Below are 21,674 nucleotides of genomic sequence, written 5' to 3' on the forward strand. Positions count from 1 at the left end.
GAATAAGCAGATGCTGATACACAAATCTCTCCCCTTGAAAGTGATTACAACTACTGATGACCTCCTATCTGCTGATCTTACCAAACTACTGACTCATAACTGCTGCTCAATTAAAGATCTGATGAAAGACTAAAGTCCTGCTGATTCAATCTACTGCCTTGAGTCAAGCACTGCTGATCCGGACAAGTGCTGCTGGGTTCACAGCAGTAGAAGGTTGCAGCAGTTGTTCTAAAGTCTGTTTTGTAATAGAATGTATTAGCAGTAGTTAACACAAGCAGTGTCTGCATAGATCAGAGATTAGAGTTTGTTGGGAGGTTAGATGTCACTTTCATGGTGACGTCAGCAAAGATGCTCAGTAGTTTGCAAGTGCCTATAAATAGTTCAGTACTTTGTACTGTTCTATTAGCTCTTTACATCATTCGTCTTCTTTGCACGAACAAACTACTGAGCTCGGGCTGAGGGGGAGTTTGCATTCATACATCTATCTTTGTAATCGTTGTTGAAATTAAATTCAATCATTCGGTTCATAGTGTAAAAGATGTTTGATTAAAGTATTACTCTCATTTGATTGTATGCAAAGTTTGTTTTCATTTTAATTCCGCTGCACAACTCATCCATTTTCATCTGAATTTCAAACACAAAATACAATCAAAAAGAAACTCAGATCCAACAGTTTTAACCAAACAGCGGTTTCACCCTCCATCTGAACAGGATTGTCTCCAGTCTCTTGTGCACCGTTCTCAGTCACAAGAGCAACCACTGTTTGTAAAAAAAGTTTGTTTGACCGAAGTCAAACTACTGCTTGAAAAACTATGATTCTTAGTGGTTCAAAAGTCTGTTTGACCAAAGTCAAACTACTGTTTGACCAAATTCAAACCACTGTTTGGAAAAAAAGCAACTATTGTTTTCTCCACAAAACACTGTTTTAACCCAACAGGGGTTTCAAACATCTGTTTTTATCCATCTGTCGACCAAAGTCAACAGATCTATCAACCATTGTATCAACAACAGTGGTTTTAAAATGATGAGCATTAGTTATGAAAAAATAATACAAACTCATATTGAAGAAATGCACTTACTTTAGCATATCAGGATCATCTGATTATATGGACTTCGTACTTTCTGTACTTTCTGATCAGTCCGTGTGGGTTGCCATATACATAGCTGTTATTGCAAATACATAAACTACATCATATCACACTCAGAAGATTCATAAATCATAATCACAAAGTTAAACTATGAGTTTAGATCACAATAGTTTTGCAAATACATCTGATCATACATTTGATTGACCGAGCCTAGGCAAGACGATAGAACATGTTCCTTTTCGCTGCAAAAGCGTCCCCAGACTTGAGTTTAGATCACAAGAGTTTTGCCTTATTATCACACTACAGTTTTAATAGACAATCCGAAACACTCTTTAACAACTCATTGAAGCTAAACACTACACGCGATGTAAATACATCAAGGGCATTTTTTTGTAGTACATGTAAGTTGTACAAATGGAGGATAATCATCAATCATCAGGAATGTGTAAGCTCAAGAACCTTTGATACATTTGATACTTCTGTTGGTTCCCTTACGGTCACATCATTATCTGCAAGCTTAAGAGCTGAGAGGGTGTTACTCAGCGATTCAGCTGTTCCCGAGGTGGTTTCATGTTCCCTTGCGGCACCATCTGCTGATGTGTTTCTACTTTCATCCATGAGTTTATCCAACTCGTCTTCAATATCTTCATCAAAGTCTTCGTAATATGGTGGAACTGAACATGAAAGCCATGTTGGTTAGAAGATACCAAGACCATGATGATTTTGTTATTCTTAATATAGAAACAAATATTGGAGTACCTAAGACTTTTTCTACCTGCTTTTGTGAAGTGCTTGTTTCATCAAGATCATCTAAACACTGCTGCACTTCTTCTATGGTAATCATCTTATCCTTCATTGCCTTCTATAGAAACAAACTGTCAACAGGCGAATCCTTTTTTCTGATTTTCTAACTTAGTCATCGTCCTCCACCTGCAAAACACAAAATGAAAACATCAAACACAACAAAAATATGAGTAATCCATTTCTTGACAGCCAACAATCAAAGGTCTAATCCGTTCTCAAATTTTCTTTTATAAAAAACAATATAATCAACATTGTATAAAATCACATGATGTTTCATTAAAATGGGATCATAGTAAATTTAATGGTTTTTATAAACTTAAAAACAAACTTTTAACAAAACAGATGAACACTTGAGAGTTTAAACATTTGACAACATACCTCATCATCACTGTCCTCCTCGTTGTTAACCTCAGACTTGGATTTGTCAGAATCATCATCCTCATCTTTACCACCCATAGCCCGGTTTCATTGAAACAAACTCATAATCAGTAAAACAAAACAATTAATTGATAAACCAAAACAATTAAAATAAACCATTTTATTAAATCTTCGAATTTATAATATTTTCCTATATTCATCTCCATATTAAGATCCGTTCGTCCTTTTTCTTTAGAAACTAATCTAAATTAGAATAAGCTTAATTGGGAAATAAATACACTTAACTCGTCTCCGAGGATCCATGTCTCATTCTTTTCTCTTTCTCGCTATAGTTGATCTCTAAGATCTCTCGATGCAATTCCTAGATAGTTTCAGCTTCTCCTAGCCTGATCATTCCCATGACCACATCCCCTATCAGTCCCTTGACCATATTAACTCGCATAGCCATGCGCTTGACTGCGATTCACGTCATTTGATCTGCAAAACACAAGCACACCGCTCATATTAAACTTCACCACAGTTGTTGCTACTGACATATCCATCCGGCCAGTCACAAATCTGGAAAACCTCTTGTTGGGATTGAACCCTACCAGAGGAACAGATAATGTAAAGCCAAAACCGGATCACATCAGTGGACTAACAATAAGCAGCAGTTTACACTTTGCTTTCCCCTTGACAGTGGTATTCTAACAGCTGATGGATCTTAAGTGCTGCTCAACTACAACAACTGATGAACTAAACACTGATGATACTCTAAGTACTGCTGAAGACTCAAGCACTGCCCACTCAAAGACTGATCACCTTTGAAGAAAGCACTGAAGCTCAACATCAGTGCTCAGGCTACAACAGTGGAACGTGAAGCAGTAGTTATCTCTAGTTTTGTATTATACTGATTATCAGATGTTGTATATTAGTAGTTGTATAGAACAGTGTTTATAGGTTGTTAGGTCGTTAGATATCACTTTCATGGTGACGTCAGCTAAGATGCTTCAGTGGTTTGGACTGCTTATAAATGTAACAGTAGCCTGTACTGTTACATTTGATTGACTGAGTAGATTCTTCTTCTCCAGTCCAATCCTTTCATCTTGTGCAACCAACCTTGGAGTATCAGGCTGAGGGGGAGTTTAGTCTGTAAGCATGCATTGTAATCTTTTGCTTTTGATGTAATCTTTTGACTATATGAAAAAGCAATTGTTTATCAAACTATATTCTCCTTTGATTGTGTTTACAAAGTTTGCTATTCATTTCCGCTGCACTTACATCATTTCATATGTTCTGAATGTTCATTTTATGCAAACAAACACAATCATGAGAGCCTCACATCCTAACAATTGGTATTAGAGCTTGGACAGTCAAATTCGATCTAACAATCAATTTGACATAACAGTTCAGCTCACAATTCATTGATACTAAGGATGGTTGCATTCAGTTGTAAAACAGAGTAACGAGTAAATCATGATCAAAATGGTTATTCAGAAACTCTGTAAAACAACCAAGATGTCATAAGATTCACAAATCTCATACAGCTGGTGATATCATGCACAAAATCATTCATAGTTTCCAGATCTGGAAACTTATCTGGCAACTATGGTATGTTGATCTTCATTCAAAATTGATTTCAACTGTTGTTATGAAATTTGTGATGTTTTCATAATCCTAAAGTATGCACCTCAGATCAGCAAAACCTATGTTCATGTAAACATTAGTGTTTTGCTAACTCTAAAAGAGGGAAATAAAGCTTTAGTGAAAATTTCTTATGTGCTCAAAGGCAGGTTGAGAATCCTCAAAAGGACCATATCAACTTTGTCAAAACACATTAAGAAAATAAGGAGTCAAAACAGTCCTAATCATATGTAATGTGAGATCTGGTAATAAAACGTGCACAAATGTGGCCAGATCTCTCAAAACATTACTGCAAAATGATTCTGGAACATGTATTCCTTCAAAAATATCCCTCAGTAAGTATTTCAATACTTATGATTGGGAAGGGTAAAAAGGGAAGAAGAAAATTCACAAAAACTCAGAAGTGTGTTTATCTCAAAACTTCTCAAGTCAAAAGAAAAGAGTATAAACATAAAACACTTATGAGTCATAGTTTAGAGTAATAATGATCATTAAGCAACTATGTGCATCCATTTGATCAGGAAAAGGTTTTGATTCCGGTGAATGAACTCCAAAGAGGACTGGACAAATTTTTCATCCATGTGTCCTCATGTTTGCAATCAACTGACCATTTTGTTAAACTTAAGAATGATATGATTACGTATCTTATTGAAAATTTACCAGATCCTCCTTGATGCTGTTTTCATAAAATTCCTTAATCATTTTTTTCATTCAAAGGATTTTCTCAAATAACCAGGATATATTGTTCGATTTTTTTTAAAAGAATAATGTATTTTGAACTTTTGCTTGTTTTTGTTGGCAATTGTCTGTGTTACCTGTCAGGATATAATACCTTATTTTTGTTGGTATTATTGTCCTCATAAATGGGTCAAGAGGAAAAGGTACATATGTCAAGGTCATGTCATTTTTAGGGGTGTTTTAAACATCAAAGGTTGATTGCTAAACAGTGCTTAAACTACTGAGGTATTTATGTTTTAATTTGAATATTAAACGATAATGAGATGCCTTAGTAAAAAGTTTTCATCATCTGGGGTACTTAACCACTGTTCTTCAAAATTGACATGTGGCAAAACCTTGAATGAAAATTCTCAAAACAGTTGCTGAAATATTTGCTCTTCAAATCTGTATCATTTACTCTAATCACTGTTTTGTTCAAACATCTGATCTCTAAAAACTATCCACTGCTGAAAGTCTATCACTGATTTCTCATTTTGCTAAAGCACTGATGCTCAAAATCAGTGTCTTATCCACTGATATACTATCCACTGATAGTAAAAATCTTCTACTGTTTTCACATTATTACCGTTGTAACCACTGATGCTTGATTCATCAGTGGTTCTTAAAACAACTGGTCTCCACTCTTCATTCATTTCATCAGTGTTTGACACGTGGTCAGTTTTTAGCCTTCAGATCAAAATAACCGCTGCCACATCAGCGATCACTTTTTCCCTAAATAAAACCCTGCCCTAAACCCCCAAACAGGGTTTTACACTGTCGAATTGAATTCCAAAGTTCTTTTCTCAAAGCAGTTTCCAACCCTTCTTCTCAAAACATTCTCTGATTCTTCTTCATCAACATGACGAAGTCAAAATCAAAATCAAAATCTAAACCAAAATCACCATCATCTTCAAAAGAGGTCGCTCAAACGACCGAAACCATTGAAATCCCATACAAATCACCCCATAACTACGTAGGTCTCCTCACAAAACCTACCGATAACCACACCTTCGACTCCATCATTGATACACTATCTGCATCAAAGTGTAAAACTTTGTTGACAGCAGATGCTCCCATTTACTTGCAAACCCAGAGAGAGTTTTGGAAAAATGCAAATCTTGAAAAACAAGACAAGAAAGTAGTAGCCATTAACTCCTCGATACAGGGTAAAGCATTTCAAATCACCCCACAATCAATCTCAGAGGTCTTCAAACTCGACGATCTGAAAGGTAAAACTTCTTTTGATAAAACCGAGTTAAAAGCTGATTTTCTGAAAAGAGGGTATGCAGAACAATCAAAGGTAGATACCTTACAAAAAGGTTATTTTCCATCTGCACCCAGATTTTTATTCCACACACTTTTAAGTTGTGTTTCTAATAAAACAACAGCGTTTAATGAAATACCGTTGAAGATTCAGTGCCTGGGATATGCTATTCTAAACAATAAAGATTACAACTATTCCCAGGAAATCTTCAATGACATGGTAAAGAATGTTGACAGCAAATCATTTCTTCCTTTTCCAAGATTTCTGAGCTATTACTTTAAACAAAAGTTTGAAAAAGAGGATGAAAATTTGCCCAAACAAGGTGTCCATTTTCAAATAAAAAGTTTAACAATTGAAACATTTTCAAGAATGATGGCACCAATAAAATTAAAAGCAAAAGTGCCTGAGCAGACTTTAGAAAGTGCCACTGATCCTCAGGCAACTTCTGCTGAGCCCACTGCTCCAGGTGATCAGAGCAACACAACCACTGCTCTGAAACCCACACCTGACATTACCAAAAAGACCAAAAGAAAAACATCCAGAAAACCCACCAAACCTGGAAGATGAGATCACAGAGACAATGCCAGTGACAGCACAAAAGTCACCAATAACCACTGCTGCTACTTCCTCACAGCAGGTGGAAGAAAGATCTCAACCCCAGCCTCAAACTCCTCCTGCATCCTCACAAAAGGATCAGGTTGTAACCACAGGGACACCAAATTATGAAGCTCTGGATCCACTCGGATCTATCTTCCACAGTCCTGATCCCAAGGACATATCTCTTTCAACACCCATACCCTCACCAATCATAATGCCAAAATCAATAATACCTTGTTGCATGCAGTTGATATTGCACAGACACAAACCAGTTCCTCTCTATCACCCATTACTGAGAGTATACCTCCACAAGTGACTAGGTCTGATGCTTATACCTCTGCTATCCCAACAACAGCTGAGGAGGTTACACCCCCTGAGTTACAAGTAACTCTCGGTGGTAGTTCAAGTGGAGCAGCAACTACAACTGATGGATCAACAGATCTTCAGTTGGACAGTTGTTTCATAAATAAGACTCCCTTGAAGGCAATTTCTTCCATGGCAACATCGGTAACCACCAGTGAGTTGATTTCAACCACCGGTATCATCAAAGGTTTATCGAGTGCTGAAGAAAGAAGTCCCCGGTACCAAGAAAAAAGGGGCATCAATGGATGATTTTTGGGACTCAGTTACTATGTCACACATTGGTACAACCACCACTGGTGGGGATTCAGATGATCCTACTAATGTAGGTGATGATTCAAAATATCAGGAATTGACGAAAAGAGTTGAAAAACTTGAAGATTTAGTTGCTGAAATTAAAGATATGGTGCAAGAGATTTTAAAAGCTCAGAAAGCACAAGCTACTGCTGTTCCTGCTCAAGCACCTGCACAACATGCATTTGCTGCAAATGAGCTTTGGAATATTTTTCAACCCATGCTTGAAAAACAGCAACATATGGCTGATCAAAAGCATACTATTTAAGTACAAATGCTAACCAACATGGTAGAATCAAGGTTTAAAGACACTCAAGCAGATATCAAGGCTATAAAGGCCAGCATACAAAAGACTGCCCATAGTGAAAAAGTTCCATCTTCCATCCTCTTCATGGATACACCCCTTGCAGATAATGCCAAAAAGGGGGAGAAAATCAAGTTGAGAAAGAAAGGAATAGAAGATGGGTTGTATATTGAACCAGAAGATACATCAGTAGTTACAAAAACAGCTGATACAAAAACTTCAAATCAAACAGCTGATACATCAGTAGTTACAAAAACTGCTGTCAGTAGCCAAACAGCTGCCACGTCATCAACACACACACCTCCAACACACACCACTCTATTACACACCATCACAACCACTGTTCCACCACCATCTGTGTCTACAGCACAAAAACCACCATTACCATCACAAACAGCCAAACCATCATCACCCCCTGCCAAAAAGCAGAAGACAACAGATGTTATAACATTGTTGTAATGGCAGCAGTGGTTGAAACACCAGTTGTTTCAACTACCGTTAGTCAAACACTGATCACCACTCAAACAACTGCCATCATAACCCCTGCTCAAAAGCAGAAGACATCTGCTGATACATCAGCAGTTGTAATGACAACAGCAGTTGAGACACCAGTTGTTTCAGCAGTTGTTAGTCAATCATCCACCACTGCTATCACCTTTCCTATATCACAACCAAAGCTCCTCAGTAGAAAAAGAAAGCCAATCCCTGCCAATGAGGGAATACATGATCCTAATGCTGCAAAATATCCACTGGAACTTGAAGCTCTCAAAAATGAGATGAGGCAATTCTATACAGAAGAAGATCCTTCAAAAAGAAGATTCTCCTCACTCATAGGCTACATGCCACCAGAGGATATGGATGATTACCTCAAGATCAAGGCAAGGCAAGCTAAGGTAAAAGCTAAGGTTGATAGTGAAAGTGAAGGTCTAAGCGACGAAGGCATTGCTAAAATACTGGAGTTCTACCTCACAAAAGTAAAGCAGATAGAAGAATTTGCACAAGAGCTCTTCAAAGAAAAGGCTGATTAAAAGAAAAAGTTAAGGAAACAGTATCTAGCCTACATCATGAAAGAGAAATTCTATCCTGCTGAAGAACAACAGTTTGAAGAATGGCCATTAGTTGCATTAAAGCATGAAGCTTAGAGGATTGACAGAATCAAAGATGATCCTACAAAGAAGAAAAATGCTCCAAACTGGAGCAAATACAAAAAGCTCATTGCTGACCTCACTGCTGAGTACAAAGGAAAGAAAAAGGAGCTAGTGGATGCAAAAATGGATACTACTGAAGCCATATCAAAATGGTCCAGGCAGCAGACTGATGAAGCCTGTAAAAGGCTGAAGAAAAGAAAGATAACTGCTTCAAGTGCTTCAAAGAATCGAGAACATATGACGAAACTTGAACAGCAGATTGAAAACCTCAGAACAATGTTCAAATCAGCATACAATCCTACTTTTGTGTCAGACCAAAAAGAAGGTAAACAGCTGACTGAGGAAGAGGTCAAATAAAGAGAAGCAGAGTACTTCAAGGACGCCATCATGAAAATGGGTTTGAAAGAAGATAGCTCAACAAGGCTTCAAAACCTTTTTGAGAAGGTGTTAAACAAACCTGCATCACCAAACACTGCAACAGACATGTCAGAAATTGAAAGGCAAGAGCTTATTGAACAAGAAACTGCAGAAGACATAGCTGCAGCAAACAAAGTTATTGAAGAAGCCTTCAAAAGAATATCTGAAAGTTTGCAAGTGTTTACAAGGCCATTATCCCCCAACTCATCAAAGAATAAATCTCTCCCAAGAAACCCATTAGGATTTAAAATACTAAAGTGGATGTCTGATCAAAAGACCCACGTATTGACCTTGGTCTGATCCAGTGGCGAAGTGAAGTACATATCAAGGAAAGAAGCACTAGGCCTTAGTGTTGAAGATTTGCAGGATCTCCTTGAACTTACACTGTGTAGGGATGAAGATGACCAGAGTGCCAAGGAATTTGAAGCTGAATTCAAGAAACAAGCTAAGGTACTCTTGATGAGAAATAAAGGTCCTGAATAATGAAGGGTTTTGGCATTATCAGTTCCAGGGGGAGATTGTTAGGATTGAACCCTACCAGAGGAACAGATAATGTAAAGCCAAAACCGGATCACATCAGTGGACTAACAATAAGCAGCAGTTTACACTTTGTTTTCCCCTTGACAGTGGTATTCTAACAGCTGATGGATCTTAAGTGCTGCTCAACTACAACAACTGATGAACTAAACACTGATGATACTCTAAGTACTGCTGAAGACTCAAGCACTGCCCACTCAAAGACTGATCACCTTTGAAGAAAGCACTGAAGCTCAACATCAGTGCTCAGGCTACAACAGTGGAATGTGAAGCAGTAGTTATCTCTAGTTTTGTGTTATACTGATTATCAGATGTTGTATATCAGTAGTTGTATAGAACAGTGTTTATAGGTTGTTAGGTCATTAGATGTCACTTTCATGGTGACGTCAGCTAAGATGCTTCAGTGGTTTGGACTGCTTATAAATGTAACAGTAGCCTGTACTGTTACATTTGATTGACTGAGTAGATTCTTCTTCTCCAGTCCAATCCGTTCATCTTGTGCAACCAACCTTGGAGTATCAGGCTGAGGGGGAGTTTAGTCTGTAAACATGCATTGTAATCTTTTGCTTTTTGATGTAATCTTTTGACTATATGAAAAAGAAATTGTTTATCAAACTATATTCTCCTTTGATTGTGTTTACAAAGTTTGCTATTCATTTCCGCTGCACTTACATCATTTCATATGTTCTGAATGTTCATTTTATGCAAACAAACACAATCATGAGAGCCTCAGATCCTAACACCTCTTCTTCATTGTTGTATGATTTCCTTAATTAGTGTTGATCGAACACACCCGAAAAAAAAACAGTTATGTCACTAACCTGTTTTGTGATTAAAAAAACCCGGGAAACCAATCCAGAAGAATTCTTTTTGCTTTCATTTATTTTCTGCAATCAAACTCGCGTGATACATCACTCTAATGTCCACGGGCTTTTCTTTGCTTATGATCTTCTTCTTGCTGCTATGGATCGATCTAATCTCATATCAGTTGTTCTACTCTTTATATGCCAATAAAAAATGCAGTTTAATTAACAAAGATTACCTGCTTTTTGTTGTAGGCTTCCATGGTCTTCTCATACTCGGCCTTCATTTTCTCAGCTTTGGCTACATAAGGTGCCTGTTCCTATATTCACATGATCCATAACATCACTAAAATATAACTCTTAAAATTGTAATATCAGCTAAAATTTTAAAATCAAAACTTTGAATTAACAAATTCAACAGAATTAGGGTTTGAAGATACTGATTCTGCCATCTCCCTCAAATCGGAAGATTACTTTGCCTTAGCATACCTTACTGTATGTAAACATTACGAAATTCATCAATCACTATATTTAAACATACCTTACTCTATGTAAACATTACGAAATTCATCAATTAACTACAAAAATAACACTAACCTCTGCCTTAGCATACTACCAGCCGAAAGCAATATAAGTAAAACCCTAACCTCCCTTGATATCTCTCAATTCAAGACTCCAAGTTCTTACAGATTTTTGTCCATAATAAAAAAAAACAGATCATCACAAAGTGGAATGATACCCATTCCAACCAAGTTGCTCCTATGGATTCTCTCGAAACTCTTGGCTATCACCGCTTTCACCCCCTAACAAATCATCACAAATTAAAACTTAAAAACCTCTTTTCAAATTAAACAATGAAACTGTTACACAAATAATTACCTATAGCATTGGACCTTTAGCAGCCCAGTCTCGTGAACTTCCACTTCCATATTCAGCTCCAGCCAAAACGATTGTGTCGAGTCCAGCTTCTCTGTACCTCTGTTTGCATTCAAATAAAATAAAAGGGATTTAGATCTCTCACCAAATGAACGTGAAAGATGCTAAACTATATTATTAATATGTTTCTGTAACTGTTACATACCATTGCTACATCAAACATAGAAAGCTTTTCAGTCTTGTTGACCTTTATGTTTGACCAAAATCGGAACGAAAATATGATTTCATCAACCCATCACACTTTTTAAGCAATAGAAATCTGTAAATGCCCTCTTTGATTTCACCAAGCCATCACACTCTTCATCATTTTCTTGCAATATTAAGGAAAAAACAGTAAATTTAAAAACAATTTATTTGGGTTGACATCTTGAAATTGGTTAGAAAAAGTAAAATTACTTTTTTTTCTTGCACCAAACCCTAAATGACTCGCTAGCAATATATGAACCTTCAGCCCACAACACATAGTTATGAAACAAAAAGCATCAAAATCGTCTTGTTCCCATTTTGTAGAATAGTCATTCAAATCACCAGAATCGGAAAGGCAAATTTCATATTATGTAATGGGGTATTGGATTTTAATAATCCCAAGTTTCACTAATTGGCCGGTAATAATCCCAACTTCAAAAATTGCCTACAACAGTCCCAACTTGTAAGATTTTGGCCACTAATGATCCTTGTCTAACTGGGTTATAACCTTGTTGGGCTGGTGACCTGCAACTTATTCCGGCGACCCGTTTTACCCCTGAAACCACCAAACGAGACCACCACCAATCATCTTCGACCTCCTGTAATCTTCTCCGCTTCTCAAAAGTTTAAAATTTCCACCATCTACGCAACTCCGATGACCTGCAACTTATTCTGACGACCTTCTTTACCCCTGAAACCACCAAAGGAGACCACCACTTGTCATCTCCAACCTCTAGTGACCTTCTCTACTGCTCAAAACTTCAAAAAACTAACTGGGTTATAACCCAGTTAGACAAGGATCATTGGTAGCCAAAATCTTACAAGTTGGGACTGTTGTAGGCAGTTTTTGAAGTTGGGATTATTACCGGCCAATCAGTGAAACTTGGGATTATTAAAATCCAATACCCCTTATGTAATAATCGATTCGAAAATTACCTTGAACTTATGTTAATGGTTGGCCGAATACAAAACACAGATCTACTGATATCTCGGCAACCGTACAGAGCGTCTAGTGCATCTTCAATTGTTAGAACGATATCTCGGCCGAATTCAAATTACCAGCACAAGCACCGCAGCTAATCTTCCAATAAGGCTAAGCTCACTATCTGTTCCCCTAAAAAGTCTCTGCAGAATGGTATTAATCAATCTGTACTAATATTAAGGTATCACTATCAAATACCTTGTATGTGTAATAATCAATCTGTATGCATATATATATATATATATATATATATATATATATATATATAAATGCATGCTCAAATACCTTGTATTTGAGCAATAATCAAATACCTTATATGTGTACATTAAGTTTACCCCCTTCACAATTTGAGCATATTAAAAAAAGTTTTCATTGTGTCTACACCTATGAAATGGACAACCGTTGAATACTTTGGTATTTCAACATCCTTTCACAATTTGCTAGGCTTCCCTTCTTATATTATTATTGTTGATTTATATTACACCACATTTTTTTCCATTGTGCAGCTTCATACATGTTGGCTGGTCATTCCGATCTATACCGGTTGTAATTAATGAATTTCGCACAATCCTGAAATAAATGAAAAAGCTCATATATTCTAAATGATTAAAAGCAAGATAGTTGCAACTTCCACTAAAAGCTAATTTCTAATCAATAAGGAATCTTCTTATCACAATCGTCACCATACAAAATAAACTTCCAATAACAAATTCAAATTATCACAAAAAATAGATCAATACAATGACCGAAATTTCACCTGCAATTGGCGGCAATAGCAGCTAGTCCATCAGAAACCCTCGCAAGAACACCAACACCTTAAAGTTCTTAATCGACTTCGAAATCAACTCCAAGCACTCATCGCGTTATCCAAAACCTCCAGTGCCGTAAGGATCGGCAGTCACACACTAAAAACAGATTCTGAAATGAAATTACAGCTAATTATTCGTACCTGTTAGCATGAGAAACCAGATTATTCGACGAGAAGTACAGAATGATCGTAAGTCACTGGATTACCTAATCTCCCCAAACCTATTCTATTTCATCTCCACCGTCGTATAATAATTGTATAATCGTATAGATCGGTCTCCGATTATTTCTTCTGGTGATTTTGTTTTAGTTTCTACGAATCCAATCGATTAGCCCGGATTGAACGAATTCAGATTGAAAAGAATTAGGGCTTTGAGAGAGAGAGAGAAAGAGAGAGAGAGAGAGAGTTGAGAATTTATAAGCTTTGAGAAATTAAAAAGATATTTTTATACTATGATTTGAATTTTGAATATGGAGCCAGAATTTTGAATCATCAGAGGTTTTGAATTTTGAATTTTGAATGTGAGAGAGGCTTTGAATTTTGAATATGGGGCAGAGCTTTGTCTTTTATGTGTGGGCAGACCTTTTTTTTTTTTTTTGAAAGGCAGACCTTTGAAGAAAGAATATGGGCAGATCTTTGTAGAAAGAATGTGGGCCAGACCTTTGAAATTTTAAAGTGGGACAGTGGTTTGAATTTATGATGTCACTATGCTATCTTCATGGCTTTCACCTCATTGTTGATAACATAAGAAAAACATTGTTAGACAGCCTCTATGGCTGCCACATACGATTTTTTTTATGTCATTGAGATTTTTCCTTTAATGGATAGTATAGATAGATTAGTTTTAGAAAACACAATTTCTAACTCTAATAACCAATTGCCATTATTATAAGAAGACATTTTTATAAATAATGATAATAATAATAATAATAATAATAATAATAATAATAATAATAATAATAATAATAATAATAATAAAATATTATTTATAAAAAATATCTAAAGTGTTGACTGATAAATTACGTTTGAATATCAATATTATAAAATATAATAAATAATGTCAATTTCGGTTTCACTTCCAATTTGAGATTCCATTCTCCAAACATAGGTTTGAATCTAATCTGCCAACTGTAGATGTGTGGACCACGGAAGATAAAAAAACTGGGTAATTCCCAGTTCGAAGTTGAACCTTATCAGGGTCATCCTCATGCCGCAAATTTTGAACACGTCTCCAACACATAATCACCTAAGGCCAAAGGGTGAGGTATAAAAGCTTTTAGAGGCTTTATCACACCATTTCAGTGTCAACTTACCGTCACGTCACACAGGCGGCTTTAAATCTATTTTCTTTAACTTGCATGCAGTGGTTTAAAGCCCCCATCATCATTACCTAATTATTATTTTTTATTTATATATTTAATTTTTTTAAATTAAATGCAACTTTAATAACTAGAAAATTAAAAAAAAACATATAATTATAATAAAATAAAAGAAAACATTACAAAGTCCTAAAAAGTAAAATGGCATAATTTAAAAAAAAAATACATTGTCATAATTTAAATAAAAAATACAAAATCACTAAAAAATCACTCGTCGTCTTCATCGTCCCCTCCTTGTTTACGATAAAACCATAGGTGGTCGGTCAAATCAGCTCGAAGGTTATGGTGTGTTCCTGTCATGTATCTTCGCTCGGATAACTTCTTTTTCAGCGTATGTGAGTAGTGGGTTCGTCGGTTGGTTACTTTCATCATAACTTTCTCCACAAAACGCTCTGCCCGAGTCCTCCAATATCATGTTATGCAAGATGATGCACGTATACATGACGTTTCTCATTTTACTTTTTTCAAGTATCCTCGACGGTTGTGCAATGATAGACCATCTCTTTTTTAACACATCGAAAGCCCGCTGGATATCTTTTCTTGCTGACTCTTGTTTCTTCTTGAAATATATTATTTTCTCGTCATCTGGGCACGAAAGAGTTTTCACAAACGTCGCCCACTCCGGATAAATACCGTCTGTGAGATAGCACCCATACTTATACTCCACGTCGTTTGCATAGAATGATGTATCTGGTGCAACACTATCTATGACATCGTCGAAAAGATTCCAAGATTGTAAAACTGCAATGTCATTGTTCGCACCGGTCATACCAAAGTACGCATGCCAAATCCATAAATCTTGAGACACGACCGCTTGTAATATTAGGGTAGGACCATTGTGGTCACCACGATGATGTTGCCCTTTCCAAGCGGTTAGACATGTCGCTCACTCCCAGTGCGTGCAATCAAGACTACCCAACATCACAGGAAACTCGTGTATCCGCTGATGGGCCTCGTATAAAAGTGGAACATCGGCAACAGTTGGCATCCTCAAATATCGCCTTCCGTGCAGAAAGATAACACCTAATAAAATAGTGTTAATAAAAATAATAATAATAATAATAAAAATAAAAATAATAACTGTAAATAAAAAATAATAATAATAAACTGTAAATAAAAAAATAATAATAATAACAATAAATAAAAAATACCTTCACAGAAATTTTCAAGACAATCACGACAGCTTCTGGTCGACATCCTTAAATATTCATCCAACGCATCACTCGCGGTGTCGTACGCTAGTTGCCTAATTGCCGCAGTACACTTTTGTATTCTAGAGAAACCAATTTTGCGACTAGCACTTTCTCTTTGTGTGAAAAAAGGGAATTCGCCCGCAAGATCATTAGAAATTTTTAGGAAAAGATGACGGCTCATACAAAACCTACGCCTAAACAGTACATCATCGTACAACGGATTTTCACAAAAATAATCTTGCATTAAACGTTCATGAGCACCTAACCGATCTCGTTCGGTTGTCTGGTACGCGATGTAGAGGATTGGGCTTGTTCTCGCAAATAATTACTCGTCTCCTGCGTAACTGCAATAATCATATCGTCAAGAACACCGTCGGATGAAGAGCTCGACGAATCGGATGACACTCTTAAAAATGATTGGATAGAATTTCTGTGTTTTTTTTTTTTTTTTGTGATTGGTGTGTGTTTTAATTTGTGATTGGTGTGTGTTTTAGTTTGTGATAGGTTTGTATATATATTTGAATTAAAAAAAATTCAAATTGAACGTTGCATAACGGTCATCTTTGACCTCTCACATCGAAAACCCCATTTTTCTTCCGTTAACATAATGGCGAGGACATGATAGCGCCCCCTCCTTTAATTTCCTCCGTGTGGTCTTTGGCGCCCCAGGGCGCTATAGGGGCTGAGTTGGCAGGGTGGCGTTAAGCCACACCCCCTAGCCTAATATCTTGTTCTGGTTCTACCTTTGAGAATTCTAGTAAAAAAATGTAAACGTTGATTAATTTTAATATGGCACGAATGGGATTCAGGTTGGACCGAGTAACCTAGAGCCCCCATCTTAAAATCGGATAACTTATCTTATGTTTATTTGGTTCGTTCATCCAGGGCAGGTACTGAGAATTTAGGTGTTATGTCCGAGCTCGAAAAAATGTGTGCTTAGGCCTTAACGAAATATAGGGAAATTACAAAATAGGAAGTTTAGTTTGGGTAAGAATTGTAGGAAGCAATAATAAGATGACACGTGACAAATAACAAAAAAACATAAGAAGGGGCATTTTAGTCGATCTTTTTTCATCTATTCTATTTATCTTTCTCTGCATCTTCAAAACCCATCATCTTCAACTTTTCCTTCAATTTCTTTCTCTACAATTACTACATCATAGCGCGATTTTCTTCATCAATGAATTGTTTAAACATTCAATCAACGTGTTCTTCAATTTCTTTGAATAAACCCGGTTTATTTTTATGCAATTTCTCATTTTTTTCAAATTAACATAATGCGATGGAACATGTGAAATTGATTGAAGCATGTACTTTACTTCTCAAAATTTTCAAACATTTTCTAGGCAAAGTGAAGATATCTATGATTCTAACCTTTTCTTTATGTAATCTTGCGTTTGGGCAACATTATTGGTTGCAATTTTATTAAGAAATCAGTGATAAAAAGTTGCACACCAGGTGTTTGACAAAATGTCTCAAAGAAAATTCCAAAACAGTTTTCAGTTTAAACTTTAATTTAGAATTTTGTTTTACAAAAGAATGAAAAAACCTATTTTTTGTGTGTTTTTTTTGTCCATTGCGTTTTACAAAGAATGAAAAAACAACGTTTTTTCCATCGCGTTTTACAAAATTATAAAAACACACAGTTTTTTGTCCATTGCGATTTACAAAAGAATGAAAAACACATTTTTGTGTGCTTTTTGTCTATTGTGTTTTAGGAAAAAAACATTTTTTTGTGTTTTTAGCCAATTGCATTTTAGAATAAACACTTTCTTTTGTGTTTTTAGGCAATTGCGTTTTAAAAGAAACATTTTTTTTTTTGTATTTTAGAAAAAAAAAACACTTTCTTTTGTGTTTTTTTCTATGGCATTTTAGAAAAAAAAAACACATTTTTATGTGTTTTTTGTTCCAATGTGTTTTAGAAAAACACATTTTAAGTGTTTTTAATCCATTGTGTTTTAGGTAAAAACACATTTTTATGTGCTTTTAGTCCATTGCGTTTTATAAAAAGACATTTTCTTTTGTGTTTTTTGTCTATTGCATTTAAGAAACCTAATGATAACCACCTAACGCGTGATATTCAAAACGCGTTGTACCGATAACGCGTTGAACTTTTCAAAAAAATTGGACCGTTTGTGATTTTTGACCGTTTTAAAACGGTAAAATTCAATAAAAAAATTAAACCATTTATCTATATATATCTACATTTTAACCATTTTACACACACCAAACTATATCTTTTAAACCAGTTTAAACCCATTTCACACAATTTTTATATATTTCTCAAATGGAATTCCCTACGGATTCGACGTTTCCAATGTCTAGCGATACTGATACCGAGTCGTCTTCCGACAACGAGACGCTAAAATATTTTGTGTCGGTGTATAACGAGCTTGACGCCGAGTCGTCCCGCCCAAAGAAGAAGATGGTCGATCGTGATCGTATACGTGCCAACGAAGTTTTGATGAACGATTATTTTGTGGAAAACCCGCTATACAATGCCGAAACGTTTAGAGATCGGTTTCGTTTACCCAAAGAATTATTTTTAAAGATTGTTGGAGACATCGAAGCAAGCGAGGAATGGTTTCAAGAAGGTTACGATGCGAGGGGCAAACCAAGTTTCACGCCGATACAAAAATGCACGTCCGCCATTCGCCAACTAGCGACAGGTAACCCTCCCGATCAATATGATGAATACCTAGCTATGTCGGCCAGAACTTCACGTGAATGTTTGCAATTTTTTTGCAACGCGGTCATTAAGTTATATGCTAAAGAGTTTTTACGTAAACCGACGAGCCACGACATCTCACGTATTTACGCCGCACACGAGGCTAGATGGCATTTTCCCGGGATGCTCGGTAGCATCGATTGTACACATATCGAGTGGAAAAATTGTCCAAGAGAGTTGCGAGGGGCGTATGTTAGGGGAGACATCAAAAGACCAACCATCATACTAGAAGCGGTGGCGTCGAATGATTTATGGATTTGGCATTCGTATTTCGGTGTTCCAGGTTCAAACAACGACATCAATATGTTGTACACGTCGCCGTTGTTCCAAAGCGTAACGGATGGTACCGCACCTTCCTCTTCTTTCTATGTTAACGGTCGACATTACAGACGAGACTTTTATCTTGTGGATGGTATCTACCCATCTTGGTCTGTTTTTTTGAAAGTTCCCTCATTTCCTGTCGAGGCTAAAGAAAAGGCGTTCAAAAAATTGCAAGAATCGACAAGAAAAGATGTTGAGAGGGCATTTGGTGTTTTAAAGGGTAGATGGGTATACTACACCAACCAGTTCGTGCGACGAGCAAGAAATCAATACATAGCATAGTGTATGCATGTATCATATTGCACAATATGCTTATCAAACAAGACGGACGTGCAATATCCCCGGATGGGGTGCCGGATCCTCTTACACAAGTTCAAGTTCCACAAAATATCCAACTAGAATTGCGTAATGAAGAAACTCACTTTCGGTTGAGATACGATTTAATCGAACTAGTAGGTTCTCTAGGTTTGGAGTTTCCAGATTCGGACGAGGAGTAGGTTATTTTTTTTTAAATTGTATGTTTCTAGTATGTTAAATTGAAGTAGTATGTTTTAAATTTAATGAAATTTTTAATTTTAGTGTTTTATTGTTAATTTCTAATTTAAAATAAAAAATTAAAAAAATCAGTGAGATTTATAATTTTGTTTTAAAATAAAATTAAAATTTTCTAATTTTAAAATGAAAATAAAAAAAAATTGGGAGTGATAGAATTTCATCATTAGTGATACCACCCCCCTACATTTCTATCACTAGTGATAGAAATTTGGTTGATAACATGACATGATTTGATTGGATAGTGAGAGTGATAGATTCTATCACTAGTGAACCGCCCCTCCTCCCCTAATGAGAATCAAGTTACTCGTAACAAAAATTTAAACCTATTAGTGACTAGGGTTAAACATTATCTCTAATATAGGGTCCATGAGGTCTGATTTAGTGAACTCGTGAAATATCTTATTAGAATAAGAATGAAAAGTATGGATGGGTTTTATTATCAATGCCCGGCCATAAAGTGGGCGGGGAGGACCATCGGTCAGGGCCTGATATTTCGAAGGACATGTTATTTTTAAAAAGAAACTTTCACATGTATATGTAAAAATAAATAAATTAATAGGGTATACTCATACAAAAACCAATATAGGCCCACTTACAAAACTATTTTTATGGTTTATATTAGTTATTAGCCAATTGGCATTAGGTTTAGACTTTTAGGGGCTGTTTGAAAACTTTTGAATGGTTAAGTGCTGAACTAGTAAGAGGTCTGAATCATCAAGTGCTGAACCAGTAAGCGGTCTGAACCATTAAGAGCCAGTATAATGCTTAACCGTTCAAAGACAAATGTCTGACTAATTCAGATAAGAGGTCTTAACCATTCAGACTCTGTATAATTCTTAACTATTCAGAGGCAAATGTCTGAACCATTCAGACATTTGCTCGCGAAACAAACAGTCTGAACCATTAAGTGCTGAACCAGTAAGAGGTCTGAAACATTAAGAGCCCTATTAAGAGGTAAACAAACAGCCCTTTAGTGAGCTCAATACCCAATTTCGTTAACGCCTAAGGGCACGTTTTTTCAAGATCGAACAGGGTACATGAATTCTCAGGGTAGACATTATTCCTTATAATTAAGGTTAAAGGGGTATTAAAAGATTAGCATTCAAACAACAAAAGGCAATATGCACATTTGGTTTGTTTTCCGTATATATACATAGAGAAATCTAAAGCACCAATAGAACTGTTGCCATAAAACTAGAGTATCCATTTCATTATTTCTTAGGCTATAGGGTGTGAGGATCATGGTTGGGACATGATTTGCCACCTAGGAACATGAATGGAAGGCTACACCACCCCCTTGATTGATCCACCGTGGTTTGCATGGATTAAACCATGGCAACCATGGTCCTCCTTTCCATTTTTCAATATATCATTTCCTTTTTGTTTAGACAAAGATAATAAATAAGGGGCTAATGGTTTGGGTCATGACCATACCCTTAGGGTAGTGGTTTTGGATGGTGGATTAAAGATCAGTTACATGGCACTAACATGGAGGATCATGGTGGTCATGAGGGTCATGACCACACCCTATAGCCTTAACTACATGAATTGATGAAGATAAGGAGTCGCGAATCATTGGAAAAGTTTAAGCAACAAATGTACATGAAAAAAAAAAAAGATAAGTTATACAACTATTATGAAAAAGATCAAACCCTTAGGGAAAAAGGGTCTAGCATTATTAAGATAAGTTAAACCTCAACAATGATATAATCCCACTATAGAAGACCACCACTAAACAATTTCCAAAAAAATCATTTACAATCACTACATAAAGACAAACACACAACATTAGTTAGGGCATGTTTGGCTTAACTTATTTTCAACTTTTGGAAAAGTCCTTTTGAAAACAAAAAGTCAGGAAAACATGACTTTTGCCTTTGGAAAAGGACTTTTGGGCTAAAAAAGGAAAGGCAAACACCCAAAAAAAGGACTTTTGGGCATGTAAAAGGACTTTTTTCTTCAAAATAAGGAACCCCAAACATGCACTTAATATATGATAATTAATCACTACAACACAATGGTGGTAGGAGGCGATCCGCGATCATGAGCCATTTATCCTAAAAATCATCATTGAAACATACATCGGTGCTATTTTGAACATTATGCTTGCTTAATACAAAGAACATCATACTATTGCTTATCTTCATATACGATTCACATCAAGGACATGTTACATTATTACAATTCATGATACACCAATTTAGGGCTGCAAACGAATCGAACGGACACAAACAAGACGTTTTTTGTGTTCG

At 36.2% G+C, this 21,674-nt stretch overlaps 1 protein-coding gene and 1 long non-coding RNA gene across 19 annotated transcripts; both read right to left on the bottom strand.

Annotated features, from left to right (window-relative positions):
* Positions 1-1,308: 1,308 nt before the first annotated feature.
* On the bottom strand, positions 1,309-2,357 carry LOC110936232. Of its 2 annotated transcripts, none has more exons than XR_002589832.2 (3): positions 2,271-2,357; positions 1,864-2,018; positions 1,309-1,762 (listed from the first exon to the last, which is right to left on the bottom strand). XR_002589832.2 is itself a non-coding variant. In XM_035988879.1 (3 exons), exons 2-3 carry the CDS (start codon positions 1,942-1,944, stop codon positions 1,524-1,526), a joined length of 336 nt encoding a protein of 111 aa, XP_035844772.1. In that variant the 5' UTR covers positions 1,945-2,018; positions 2,271-2,357; the 3' UTR covers positions 1,309-1,523. The 2 variants fall into 2 exon arrangements, 1 of the variants encoding a protein (XP_035844772.1); XM_035988879.1 differs by having other exon boundaries at positions 1,848-2,018.
* Positions 2,358-13,773, bottom strand: LOC110936233. Of its 17 annotated transcripts, none has more exons than XR_004891026.1 (11): positions 13,453-13,768; positions 13,196-13,356; positions 12,750-13,008; positions 12,393-12,581; positions 11,416-11,580; positions 11,214-11,312; positions 10,932-11,137; positions 10,775-10,823; positions 10,574-10,654; positions 10,353-10,492; positions 2,358-2,747 (listed from the first exon to the last, which is right to left on the bottom strand). It is a non-coding gene; the product is annotated as an uncharacterized LOC110936233 (long non-coding RNA). The 17 variants fall into 17 exon arrangements; XR_004891022.1 differs by having other exon boundaries at positions 10,353-10,504; positions 10,775-10,827; XR_004891020.1 differs by having other exon boundaries at positions 10,353-10,489; positions 10,775-10,827; positions 13,453-13,767.
* Between the last annotated feature and the right edge of the window lie 7,901 nt (positions 13,774-21,674).

Source organism: Helianthus annuus, chromosome 4, assembly GCF_002127325.2.
Source record: "Helianthus annuus cultivar XRQ/B chromosome 4, HanXRQr2.0-SUNRISE, whole genome shotgun sequence".
NCBI classification, from domain to species: Eukaryota; Viridiplantae; Streptophyta; class Magnoliopsida; order Asterales; family Asteraceae; genus Helianthus; species Helianthus annuus.

What these genes read in the sequence shown, in the direction of transcription:
- LOC110936232 (XM_035988879.1), bottom strand. Translation starts at nt 1,944, where the DNA reads ATGAAGGATAAGATGATTACCATAGAAGAAGTGCAGCAGTGTTTAGAT. An exon ending in GCAGGTAGAAAAAGTCTTAG is followed by an intron (nt 1,763 to 1,847) that starts GTACTCCAATAT and finishes TTTCATGTTCAG; the next exon opens with TTCCACCATATTACGAAGAC.